General features: G+C 52.9%; 1 protein-coding gene across 3 annotated transcripts in view; it reads right to left on the reverse strand.

Moving 5' to 3' along the window:
* col5a1 (procollagen, type V, alpha 1) overlaps window positions 1-13,478 on the reverse strand; it is a 352,300-nt gene that overhangs the window by 108,592 nt on the left and 230,230 nt on the right. For all 3 annotated transcript variants that reach the window (XM_059994251.1, XM_059994250.1, XM_059994249.1), the window contains 4 exons: window positions 9,992-10,033; window positions 9,688-9,750; window positions 7,674-7,748; window positions 2,481-2,573 (listed from right to left, as the gene is read on the reverse strand). In XM_059994251.1, the coding sequence (XP_059850234.1) occupies window positions 2,481-2,573; window positions 7,674-7,748; window positions 9,688-9,750; window positions 9,992-10,033 (273 nt within the window). The remainder of the gene's footprint in view (window positions 1-2,480; window positions 2,574-7,673; window positions 7,749-9,687; window positions 9,751-9,991; window positions 10,034-13,478) is intronic.

A 13,478-nucleotide genomic window follows, 5' to 3' on the forward strand; every position in this document is an offset into this window, starting at 1 on the left:
CTCAGTACTGTCCCTCCGACAGTGTGACACTCCTTCAGTACTGTCCCTCTGACGGTGTGACACTCCCTCAGTACTGTCCGTCTGACGGTGTGACACTCCCTCAGTACTGTCCCTCTGACAGTGTGACACTCCCTCAGTACTGTCCCTCTGACGGTGGGACACCTCCTCAGTACTGTCCCTCCGACAGTGTGACACTCCCTCAGTATTGTCCCTCTGACGGTGTGACACTCCCTCAGTACTGTCCCTCTGACAATGTGACAATCCCTCAGTACTGTCCCTCTGACAGTGTGACACTCCTTCAGTACTGTCCCTCTGACAGCGTGACACTCCCTCAGTACTGTCCCTCCAACAGTGTGACACTCCCTCAGTACTGTCCCTCTGACGGTGTGACACTCCCTCAGTACCGTCCCTCTGACGGTGTGACACTCCCTCAGTACTGTCCCTTTGACAGTGTGACACTCCCTCAGTACTGTCCCTCTGAAAGTGTGACACTCCATCAGTACTGTCCCTTTGACAGTGGGACTCTCCCTCAGTACTGTCCCTCTGACAGTGTGACACTCCATCAGTACTGTCCCTTTGACAGTGTGACACTCCCTCAGTACTGTCCCTTTGACAGTGGGACTCTCCCTCAGTACTGTCCCTTTGACAGTGTGACACTCCCTCAGTACTGTCCCTTTGACGATGCGACACTCCCTCAGTACTGCCCCTCTGACAGTGTGACACTCCCTCAGTACTGCCCCTCTGACGATGCGACACTCCCTCAGTACTGTGCCTCTGACGGTGTGACATTCCCTCAGTACTGCCCCTCTGACAGCGTGACACTCCCTCAGTACTGTCCCTCCAACAGTGTCACACTCCCTCAGTACCGTCCCTCTGACGGTGTGACACTCCCTCAGTACCGTCCCTCTGACGGTGTGACACTCCCTCAGTACCGTCCCTCTGATGGTGTGACACTCCCTCAGTACCGCCCCTCTGACGGTGTGACACTCCCTCAGTACTGTCCCTCTGACGGTGTGACACTCCCTCAGTACTGTCCCTCTGACTGTGTGACACTCCTTCAGTACTGTCCCTCTGACAATGTGACACTCCCTCAGTACTGTCCCTCTGACGGCGTGACACTCTCTCAGTACTGTCCCTCCGACAGTGTGACACTCCTTCAGTACTGTCCCTCTGACGGTGTGACACTCCCTCAGTACTGTCCGTCTGACGGTGTGACACTCCCTCAGTACTGTCCCTCTGACAGTGTGACACTCCCTCAGTACTGTCCCTCTGACGGTGGGACACCTCCTCAGTACTGTCCCTCCGACAGTGTGACACTCCCTCAGTATTGTCCCTCTGACGGTGTGACACTCCCTCAGTACTGTCCCTCTGACAATGTGACAATCCCTCAGTACTGTCCCTCTGACAGTGTGACACTCCTTCAGTACTGTCCCTCTGACAGCGTGACATTCCCTCAGTACTGTCCCTCCAACAGTGTGACACTCCCTCAGTACTGTCCCTCTGACGGTGAGACACTCCCTCAGTACCGTCCCTCTGACGGTGTGACACTCCCTCAGTACTGTCCCTTTGACAGTGTGACACTCCCTCAGTACTGTCCCTCTGAAAGTGTGACACTCCATCAGTACTGTCCCTTTGACAGTGGGACTCTCCCTCAGTACTGTCCCTCTGACAGTGTGACACTCCATCAGTACTGTCCCTTTGACAGTGTGACACTCCCTCAGTACTGTCCCTTTGACAGTGGGACTCTCCCTCAGTACTGTCCCTTTGACAGTGTGACACTCCCTCAGTACTGTCCCTTTGACAGTGTGACACTCCCTCAGTACTGTCCCTTTGACAGTGTGACACTCCCTCAGTACTGTCCCTTTGACAGTGTGACACTCCCTCAGTACTGTCCCTCTGACAGTGTGACACTCCATCAGTACTGTCCCTCTGACAGTGTGACACTCCCTCAGTACTGTCCCTTTGACAGTGTGACAGTCTTCACTGGGAGAGACTTTCAAGATTTCGTACCAGGTGTGGGGATCTTGAGAAGGAGGGGGGGATATCGATATTCCCAGACCCACCCTTGGTTAATCTACAGTAACCAGCTGACCCACCGCCATCTCTATGGGAAGTGGGAGGAATCCCTCATTGTCGGGGGAGAAGGTGAAAACCCAGGACAGACTGTGACATCCACCACTGTCTCTTTGATGACTTTCACCAGAGTGGCCAGGATTTACTGGCCCTGAACTGAGTCTGTTTCAGGGAGCATTTCGTATGTCCACAGAATCAGAAACAGGCTGCAAGGCGCAAGGTTACCAGGCCCTTTCTCAAGAATATTCACGAACAGAATGGATTTTGTGACAATCACGGTCACTTCTAACGACGCAGCTTCTAACTGCAGATTTATTTAGGTACTTTGGGGACAAATGCAGAGAGTGCGGCAGAGCGACGGGGTGCCGGGCGGCTGAGATCCCGTGCTCGGTGTGACGGGGACTCACCCGGGCCTGCTGCAGGATCGCCTGTGCTTGAGCTTCTTGCGCTGACAGCATCGGCCCCTTCTCTCCAGCGCTGCCGCCGCCAGTGAACCGGAACTGCGAGGAAGAGAAACACGGAATCAGCGTCGGGACCGCCAGCCGGGGAAACCTGCCTATCCACGCCACGACCTACTGCCACACCTCGTAGGCAGAGAGAGCATTATCCTCAATACTCGTTTACAGTGGGCTGTACGGGCGGAGAGCAGTGTCAAAGTCAAGTTTATTGTCAGGTACGGCACAGTGAAAAACTTACCTGCAGCAGCGTATCGACAGAGAAGCGACATCTCAGGGATGCGTGCTTTGATAATAAACGCACTTTGACTCTTCAAAACAGCATTCGCAAGAAAATTGTTAATTAGGAACCAATTACTTTTTTCAAGGAGCCAACGATGAAAACAAAAGAGAGAATGAAGTCGGGCAAGGTGATCACACTGAAGGTCGTGCTGTTCGGTTCAGGATGAAGGGAGGCAGATTCTCTTGAACCTAGTGGGTGGGACTTCAGGCTTCGGTAGCCGTAGGACGGGGGCATGGTCCAGATGGGGGTGGGACAGATCTTTGATGGTCAAAGTCGCCTTGTTGAGCCAGTGCCCCATTGACAGTACCCACGGTGGGGAGGGATGAGCTCACTACTCTCTGCAGTTTCTCGTGCTCCCATACAGCACATTCTAACCGACGTACCAGACCACGATGCAACCCGGCAGCCCACTATCAAACAGTCCGTCTGTAGAAGATTGTTAGACCGCTTCAACCTCCTGAGCAAGTAAAGATGCAGGCATACCATCCTTGCCATTGCAAGGAAACCTCTCTGCATATTTCAGTGTCGGGCAATCGCCAACCTGCCCCAGCATTCTGATGTCTCGTGGTCTGTAAATGCCCAGGGAGCATTTGCCCAGGGGGCATTTACCTGGGGAGTATTGGACGGGGAGTATTTGCCCGGGGAGTATCGGATGGGGAGTATTGGACGGGGAGTATTTGCCCGGGGAGTATTGGATGGGGAGTATTGGACGGGGAGTATTTGCCCGGGGAGTATTTGACAGGACGAAGAGAGCTTCACTGGCTGACCGACCACGTGATTTCTAATGACCTTTCTGCCCAGGTCTCCAGTTTGTTTGTGGAGTAAAGGAACTGTACCTGTCCAGGCCACACACACACACAAAGTGCTGGAGGAACTCAGCAGGCCAGGCAGCATCCATGGAAAAAAAGTACAGTTGACGTCTCAGGCAGAGACCCTTCAGAAACCTGCCAAAGGGTCTCAGCCCGAAGTGTCAACTGTACCTTTTTCCAAAGATGTTGCCCGGCCTGCTGAGTTCCTCCAGCATTTTGTGTGTGTTCGGATTTCCAGCACCTGCAGATTTTCTCTTGCTAGGGATTGTATTTTTCTGCCCCGTCGGGGCCTTGCACTTCATTTGACTGTTTGCACTGTACCTTCTCTGGGACCATAACACCACCTTTCCATGTTCCCCTATCTCCCCCCTTGACCACCTCCGTGTACTGTATGGGATGATACAAAACCTTCTAGGTACACGTGACACTATAAACCATTTCCCAACAGGAATCCCTCTAGGCGCAACAAGGCGATAAAACTGTTAGAATCCTGCTCTGTGCAACGCCCACAACGCCAAGTCCCCAGTGTCGGCGGGAGTGTTCACGGACAGAAGGAGCTCCTTGGTGACCCTCGCACACTCCTGAGGGTCACACTCCTTGGTGACCCTAATGCAGCTTGTGTGAGGGCAGCTGATCAGATAGAGGGGTTTGGGAATGTGCAGAGACTGGGGAGGAAGACTGGCCAGAGTCCACTGACTGGGTTTGCCCAAGATCGCTAACCCTCCCTGTGACCTCAGCCACAAGCTTCAGTGAGGCACAGCTCACTGTTCCTGCAGGCTGGCTCCTTCCCCCATCTTGTTGCCCTGAAAGCTGGTAACTCCTGCACGTGGAGGTGGCACCCATCTGGACTGTGAAGGGATGGCGGTAAGGCATGGGCAACTCTCTCAGCCAGGTACAGGGGGCAGCCTGGCCCAGCAGAGGGTGAACAAGGGGCAGGTAGTGGCCCAGCAGAGGGTGAACACGGGGCAGCCTGGCCCAGCAGAGGGTAAACAAGGGGCAGGTAGTGGCCCAGCAGAGGGTGAACACGGGGCAGCCTGGTCCAGCAGAGGGTGAACACGGGGAAGCCTGGTCCAGCAGAGGGTGAACACGGGGCAGCCTGGCCCAGCAGAGGGTGAACACGGGGCAGCCTGGCCCAACAGAGGGTGAACACGGGGCAGCCTGGTCCAGCAGAGGGTGAACACGGGGCAGCCTGGCCCAGCAGAGGGTGAACACGGGGCAGCCTGGTCCAGCAGAGGATGAACACGGGGCAGCCTGGTCCAGGAGAGGGTGAACACGGGGAAGCCTGGTCCAGTAGAGGGTGAACACGGGGAAGCCTGGTCCAGCAGAGGGTGAACACGGGGCAGCCTGGCCCAGCAGAGGGTGAACACGGGGCAGCCTGGTCCAGCAGAGGATGAACACGGGGCAGCCTGGTCCAGTAGAGGGTGAACACGGGACAGCCTGGCCCAGCAGAGGGTGAACACGGGGAAGCCTGGTCCAGCAGAGGGTGAACACGGGGCAGCCTGGTCCAGCAGAGGGTGAACACGGGGCAGCCTGGTCCAGGAGAGGGTGAACACGGGGAAGCCTGGTCCAGCAGAGGGTAAACAAGGGGAAGGTAGTGGCTCAGCAGAGGGTGAACACGGGGCAGCCTGGTCCAGCAGAGGGTGAACACGGGGAAGCCTGGTCCAGGAGAGGGTGAACACGGGACAGCCTGGCCCAGCAGAGGGTGAACACGGGACAGCCTGGCCCAGCAGAGGGTGAACACGGGACAGCCTGGCCCAGCAGAGGGTGAACACGGGGAAGCCTGGTCCAGGAGAGGGTGAACACGGGGCAGCCTGGTCCAGCAGAGGGTGAACACGGGGAAGCCTGGTCCAGCAGAGGGTGAACACGGGGCAGCCTGGCTCAGCAGAGGGTGAACACGGGGCAGCCTGGTCCAGGAGAGGGTGAACACGGGGCAGCCTGGCCCAGCAGAGGGTGAACACAGGACAGCCTGGCCCAACAGAGGGTGAACACGCACAGTGCTGGGGGTGGTGTGGGTGGGGAGCTGGGGCAGCCGTCCCATTACCAGACACAAGGCTGCCAGAGACCCACAGCTCTTTCCTGTCCCAGTTGAATACAAGAAATCCCTGAGACGACCCAGAACCACAGGACTGAGCATTTGTGATTCATGCCCAGGACCCCAGCTGAGCAGCGGACGCAGGCCCAACTTCCTTGCCAAACGAAGACGTTCAACGCCGGAGTTTCCCAACTTCTTCAGGAACGCTCAGACTGGAGAGGAGTATGATGCTCCGTCCAGAGGCTCCCTGGCCCCAGCACTACCGACCCACGGGGGATCTCTGAACTTCTCCCCCAGCCAGGTTCTGTAGGGGAGACCAGGGCAGTCACAGGTCCTCGGCAATGGGATGTCTGATCAACACCCTCAGGCTTTTGTCCCACAGTGTTTTTCAGGAGGATCAGGCGGTGGGGGAGTACGAGGTGCACAGAGATGTGCTGCCCCTGTCCTGGGAGGGGTTGATGGGACAGTGTAGATTGGGGGTCACAACCATTTTTTATGTCATGTACCCCTTTGGCAGACCGGTGAAGCCTATGGCCCCATCTCACAGTAATGTACTTAGATATATAAAATACATAGATTTACAAAAGAAACCAATTATATTGAAATGCAGTTAGCAAAACATAAAGGAAACTAATTTGTGATGCGGTAATACACGTGCTTCTTTATTAACACATTAAATAACAAGATTTATGGACCTCATCAAATTATTCACAGACCTCAGGCTGAGAATCCTGGTGTAAAGGGAAGGGTCCCTATTACAATAAGATGGACTCTCGACCTCACAATCTATCTCGTTATGACTATCTGCGCTGCACTTTTATAAACAGAATCAAGTTTATTATCAATAGCATTGCTGTGAAATTTGCTAATTCAGCAGCAGTTCAATGTAACATATAATATAAAAGAAAAAAGTAAAATACATCAGTAAATTAATTGCAGGATATGTATAATTGGAAGTCCATTCAGGAATCGGACGGCAGAGAGGAAGAATCTGTTCCTGAATCGCTGAGTGTGTGCCTTCAGGCTTCTGTACCTGATGGTAACAGTGAGAAAAGGGCATGCCCTGGGTGCTGGAGATCTTTAATAATGGACGCTGCCTTTTTGAGACACCGCTCCCTAAAGATGTCCTGGGTACTTTGTAGGTGAGTATCCAAGATGGAGCCAACCACACTCTCTGTAGCTGTTACTTTATTCTGTGTTCTGTTGTTGCTTTACGTTATCCTACCCCAGCACACTGTGTAATTAACTGATTTCTATGATCATAATAAACCAATTCCAATTCCAGTCCCAGCCTCGCTCTGGCCTGTGCCCTCCTCTCATTACCACCACCAGGCAGGAGGCACAGGAGCCCTAGGTCCCACACCACCAGGTTGGGGAACAGATATCACTCGACAACACACCAAGCTCCTGAACCAGAGCAACACACACAGAATGCTGGAGGAACTCAGCAGGCCAGGCAGCGTCTATGGAAATGCACAAAGAGTCAACGCTTCAGGCCGAGACCCTTCATCGGGACTGAACCAAAGTGGATAACTTCGTTCAGCACAAATCTGAATTGATTCTATGACTTCTATGATTCTATGATTCTAGACTCACTTTCAAAGGCTCTTTACAACTCTGGCTCTCAGCATTATTTTTATTGGCATAGTTCGTCTTCTTTTGCACATTGATGTTAGTCACTCTCTGTGCACAGTTTATCAGTAAGTTCTATCAATTTTCTTTGCCCCTGTAAATGCCTGCAAGAAAGTGAATCTCAGGTAGTACATACACACACTCTGATGATAAATTGACTTTGAATTTTGGGATGGGGCCTCATGAGCATAAACGTACAGGTAGCCCTACTGGAACCCTCAGCTCAGCAGCTAGGCCCAGTGACTGCAGCTGCCCGCTGGTCCGCGTGACTCGGAAACAGGGTAGGGAATGTTTTCACCCACCAAAGGCCAATTCCTAGGTACAACCGGGGATTTGCGCGCACGAGGTTCCGAGTTAGACTGGTGATAAAGTAACCTGACTATACTTACGGGCAGCATGAGGACAGTCCCCGGAGGTCCAGGCAACCCATCGGCGCCAGGGAGACCAGATCGACCTGTTGGGCCCTGTCACCAGAGAAAGCAAATGTTAGAAATGGGGAGACAACGTCCCAGACGATGAACTCTGTACTCCAGGATTTTGAGAGGGTGGGGCTCCAGATGGATAGGGGCTTTCAGCTGAGGCGAGTGAATTCAAGAGTGAGAGGCAGAAGAGATTGAGGGGAGAGAGTGCAAATTTCAGTGGGTAGTGGGCAGGCTAAGATGAAGAGGGGGTGAGGGAGAAGAGTTTTAAAACGAGGGGGCTTAAGTTAGAAGGAGAGGTGGGTAAGGCCGAGGAGTGCTGAGGGAGAGGGTTTGGGATCAGGGAGATTTGAGGAAGATGTGAAGGCCCTGGGTGGGGCTGACTTCACTTGGCAGCCTGTCTCCAGGAGCCTGAGACCGCCTGCATTGACAGCCTTTGGCCACGAGGTGGCAGTGAGAGCCTGAGAATGACAGTCGCAGTGACATCGTCAGCCCAGGCTGGAAGCTGCCGTTTTCTATTGCACTAGGCCGGGGGCTCTTTCAGTGGTAAAGGTTGCTGACCCCTGCACTAGGCTTTCATGTCTTACTTTTTTGTTCGGGTGGTGGGGAAAGTTGACATTTTGTGTACATCCTACTCAGGAAAGCAGCGAACTCAAAAAGTGAGAGCAGTGTTTGAGGATCTGCTGTGCCCCAAGACTGTGAGATGGCCCCTGCATTGCTAAAGTGGGAACTGTGTGTTCCAGGAACTGGTAATCGAGGGAGTGCCCCCCTTCTCCACTTGGGACCTGCCCTGGGGGAGAGTGGAGTGTGTGGGGACTTACAGGATTAAAGCTAGGATCTGAAACAGAGAACTGAGGAGACTACAATTTGTGGGAGAGGTTGAGGTTCATTCAAAATGGGAATTAGAAGTAGCACAAGGCACGCGGAGGGTACCTTATCCCTTTCTACTCCTCTGGATAGCTTCAAAGGGCAGAGACCAGCCCGAGGGTAAGGAGACTTGAGAGTCCTAGATTGTTCATGTTGAGTCTCAGGGAACCCTGCCAAATGGTGGCAATTAATTTCTCCCAGTTTAAACTCCATCCAAAGTTCAGGTAAGGCCCAGAGACCAAGCTAAACTGAAACAGATGGGCAGATGCCCCACCCTTCTCCATTGAGCCTTTCTGCATCTCTCCCCCTCGGTCCTCCAACTCTCCTGCTTTTCACCACGCTGCCACGCCTACCTGCTCTTCTCCACACTCCATAGCCCTCTTCTCAACCCAACCCAAACTACAACCCACCTCTTCCCCCTCCTTTCTCCTCATCTCTTACCATCCTCTCACTCCATAGCCCTCTTCTCAACCCAACCCAAACTACAACCCACCTCTTCCCCTCCTTCCTACTCCTTTCTCCTCATCTCTTACCACCCTCTCACTCCATAGTCCTCTTATCTTCTCAACCCAACCTAAACAGTTTACTTCTTCCCCCCTCCTCCTTTCCACCCTTCCCTCCTCCCTTCTCTTTCTAAGCTCTGCCCCAAGCCTGTGAGATGGGCCCTGCATTGCATAAAATGAGAGCCCCCTTCTCAACTCAACCCAAAGAAGAGTCCACTCTTTCTCCTCCTCCTCACCACCCCCCCCGATTCCATCCCTCCCCTCCCCGTCCTTCCCTCCGACCTCTTCACCCCAACCCTTTCCCCAGTAACCCTCCGCTCTCCCTCCCCGCCACCCCCAATCCCTGTGCACGTTGTCACAGTGCCCGCCCAAGAGGAGGGGAATGATAAAAATCATTTTGTCTGCTTGCTTAATGGCAATGAGACTTCAGCTGCAATCTCTGGGCTGTTTTAAGATCCTGGCAGTTTTCCCCAAAGATTTCGTCCTCACTCTGAGTCAGAACAGGCTGGAACTCGCAATCAATTTAATTGCTTCGGGAGTTTTGGAAGAAGTCCCACTGATTAAGTACTCGTCTCCGTACAGTGCAATGTAAAGCTTCAAACAATCTCACTCACCCTCAAACCAGGATCACCAACGGGGCCGGGAGGGCCAGGGGGCCCAGGGTGGCCGGGACTACCCTGTAAAAGAACACAGGAACGGGCAGTCTGAGTCCAGCATCAAGACTGTAGTCAACAGAGAAATAATGGGCCTCAAGTATTAGCAAGAGACAACAGACAACACTTCAAATATTCTCGGTGCAGAGAAATCCAAACACCACACGTGTTAGTAATTCGACAAGTATGTAGTTAGAACTATGGTGAGAAAAATAATGAAAAAAATCACAAATGTGCCCTGTGGGCTTTTGAACGTATGACTTACAGGTGGACCTTCCATACCCGGGGGCCCCTCAATCAGCATTCCCTAGAACAAGAAAACATCATGATGAATAAATGTGAATTCAGCAGTCAGACTGTGCACTCGGTGACAGGGTTACAGGGTCAGAATGGCATAGTGCACTCAGGGAGATGTGGGAACCTGCACCGCAGGAGGAAGGTGGGGGTCAGATTAGACCTGGAATAATTAATGATGAACATATTAAACCTGGGGGAGAGACGCAGGGGGCAGATTAAACCCCAGGGGAGAGACACAGAGGGCAGATTAAACCCCACGGGAGAGACACAGAGGGCAGATTAAACCCCAGGGGAGAGACGCAGGGGGCAGATTAAACCCCAGGGGAGAGACAAAGAGGACAGATTAAACCCCAGGGGAGAGACAAAGAGGGCAAATTAAACCTCAGGGGAGAGACGCAGGGGGCAGATTAAACCCCACGGGGGAGAGTGGGGCAGGTTAAACCCCACAGGAGAGACAAAGAGGACAGATTAAACCCCACGGGAGAGACAAAGAGGGCAGATTAAACCCCAGGGGAGAGACAAAGAGGGCAGATTAAACTCCAAGGGAGAGATGCAGGGGGCAGATTAAACCCCAGGGGAGAGACAAAGAGGACAGATTAAACCCCAGGGGAGAGAAAAAGAGGGCAAATTAAACCTGGGGAGAGACGCAGGGGACAGATTAAACTCCAAGGGAGAGATGCAGGGGGCAGATTAAACCCCAGGGGAGAGACAAAGAGGACAGATTAAACCCCAGGGGAGAGAAAAAGAGGGCAAATTAAACCTGGGGAGAGACGCAGGGGACAGATTAAACTCCAAGGGAGAGATGCAGGGGGCAGATTAAACCCCAGGGGAGAGACAAAGAGGACAGATTAAACCCCAGGGGAGAGAAAAAAAGGGCAAATTAAACCTGGGGAGAGACGCAGGGGACAGATTAAACCCCACGGGAGAGAGTGGGGCAGATTAAACCCCAGGGGAGAGGCAAAGAGGGCAGATTAAACCCCAGGGAAGAGACAAATAGGGCAGATTAAATCCCAGGGGAGAGACTCAGGGGGCAGATTAAACCCCAGGGGAGTGACACAGGGGGCAGATTAAACCCCACGGGAGAGACACAGAGGGCAGATTAAACCCCAGGGGGAGATACAAAGAGGACAGATTAAACCCCAGGGGAGAGACAAAGAGGGCAGATTAAACCCCACGGGATAGAGTGGGGCAGATTAAACCCCAGGGGAGAGACAAAGAGGGCAGATTAAACCTCAGGGGAGAGACGCAGGGGGCAGATTAAACCCCACAGGAGAGAGTGGGGCAGATTAAACCCCAGGGGAGAGACAAAGAGGGCAAATTAAACCCCAGGGGAGAGAGTGGGGCAGATTAAACCCCAGGGGAGAGACAAAGAGGGCAGATTAAACCCCACGGGAGAGACGCAGAGGGCAGATTAAACCCCACAGGAGAGACGCAGGGGGCAGATTAAACCCCAGGGGGAGATACACTCCAGACAGATTAAACCCAGAGCGATGTAGTGGACTGTTAAAAGTTTTACATACATTTTATACAGAGAGGTTCCTTAAGGTGGGAGTGGGGACAAGCTCCCACTATCTATTAAACGCTCCCAATGGCGTGCGCCTCAAATAGCCTCTGACAACCAAGGCCAACTCCTGGTCTTCACATGTGGCTCAGCTACTAAACCCTGTGGAACCATGTCTACTGTCTGGAAAAGGGGGAAAGCAGGTGACTGGCTCCTTCAAACGGTTGGCAGCTCACCGAGGAGAAGGAAAACTCTGATCTCAAGCCTCCGCTGCCTCACATCTATACTCTCTCACGGGGGAGACTTCAGGACTGAATTCTGAGGGAACTATCCAAAGTCCTACATTGAATTCAGTGTCGACTGGCAACTCCTGTGAGTCACTATGAGATGCTACTGGTACCAAACTGTATCGGTCTCTGCCGTTCCTTTGGGTTTGTCATTTGCGTGGGGAGGGGGAGCTTGCTGTATGGGCATCAGCTTTCCCTCCGTGTCGTACTGCCCAGGCTTGCGTATCTAGACAGCTAGGCCACAACATCCATGGTCCACTCTGACCGATGGAGATACAGAGGCGAGTGCCAGTTTGTAAGCAGGGAGAGAGACATTAGCTCCTTTGTGTGCTGGAGAGATGCCAAACCTATATAAATTCTGTTCCCTCACAGTATCCATCCCTACTGTCCCCTCTGCATCCTCACAATGTTGATGCCATTCCCTCATTCTGTCAATGTCTGCGAAAGGTGAAGCTTGCACTCGGAAGACAATTCAAGCCCCTGACAAATTAATGTCAATTCTTTATAGCTGCTGGTTTCGGTAAAGGCTGTGCCTTGCCGAGAGCTCCTTTGTCGCGGGGACAGTCTGCGGAAGCAGGCGAGTCTCATTCCCGAGCACAGCCCGAGTGAATGGCTACCCGGGCGACAGACGGAGACTGACTGATGGCCAACAGGACGGAAGGAAACCTGGACCAGGGTTTTGTTTTCGACTTGGCTCCATTATCACCTCCTTTTACCCAGGCCTGCTCATTCCCATATTAAGGTGCACTTGTCCCGGGACACTCCATTCTCCACCTCCACAGGGATGTCCAAAGACAATAGCATCTCATCTTCCTTCACGCCTCTGGAACGAACATTAAACTTTCAACCTCCAGATCAGCTGCTCTCTCATTGCCCCTCTCTTCTACCAGATGCCCAGCTACCGGTCAGACCTTAGGTACAACATCACCCGATGCATCTCAACTCTTCTCGGTTTAGACTTGTTCTTACACTTCATTCCTCGCCCATCTCTGAAATCTGCACCTCTTCCACTGCTCTCACAATCCCGCTGAGCTGAAACATTGTCTAGTTTGTCCCTCCGTAAGGTACAGGAACACAACTAGGGCCACGCGGACCATTGCACCCTCCACCTTGCTTGATTGCTTTCAACCCCATTCTTCCACCTTCTCCCCATAACGCTTAACTCTCAGACCTATTGATCTCTGCCTTAAATACACCCAAAGGCCTGGCCGCTGCGACTTTCTGCTGCACCACGTCCTGGCTGGGGGAACACCTTCTCAAGTCAATTCTAAAGCGCACCCTTTAACTCTGGGACCCTAGACTCTGCTACTAATGGAAGCATCCTCTCCATGTCTACTCCAGCCCTTTCAGTAGGGTTTGATGAGACCCCCTCATTCCCTCGAGCTCCATCGAGTCCAGGCCCAGAGTCAGCAAACAATGATTCGTTAACCCCTTCATTCCCAGGATTCTTGTGAACCTCCATTGGATTTCCCCAAAGCCAGCACATCCCTCCTTAAATATGGGGCCCAGAGTTACTTACAGATGCTGCCTGACTGGCCAAGTTTGACCAATGTTTGCTGTTTCATAGAACACAGAACCATACAGCACATTACAGGCCCTTTGGCCCACTCTAAGATTGATCTAACCCTTCCTCCCTACAGAACCCTTCATTTCTGTCATCCTCGGAA

Source organism: Hypanus sabinus, chromosome 18 (assembly GCF_030144855.1).
Source record: "Hypanus sabinus isolate sHypSab1 chromosome 18, sHypSab1.hap1, whole genome shotgun sequence".
NCBI lineage: Eukaryota > Metazoa > Chordata > Chondrichthyes > Myliobatiformes > Dasyatidae > Hypanus > Hypanus sabinus.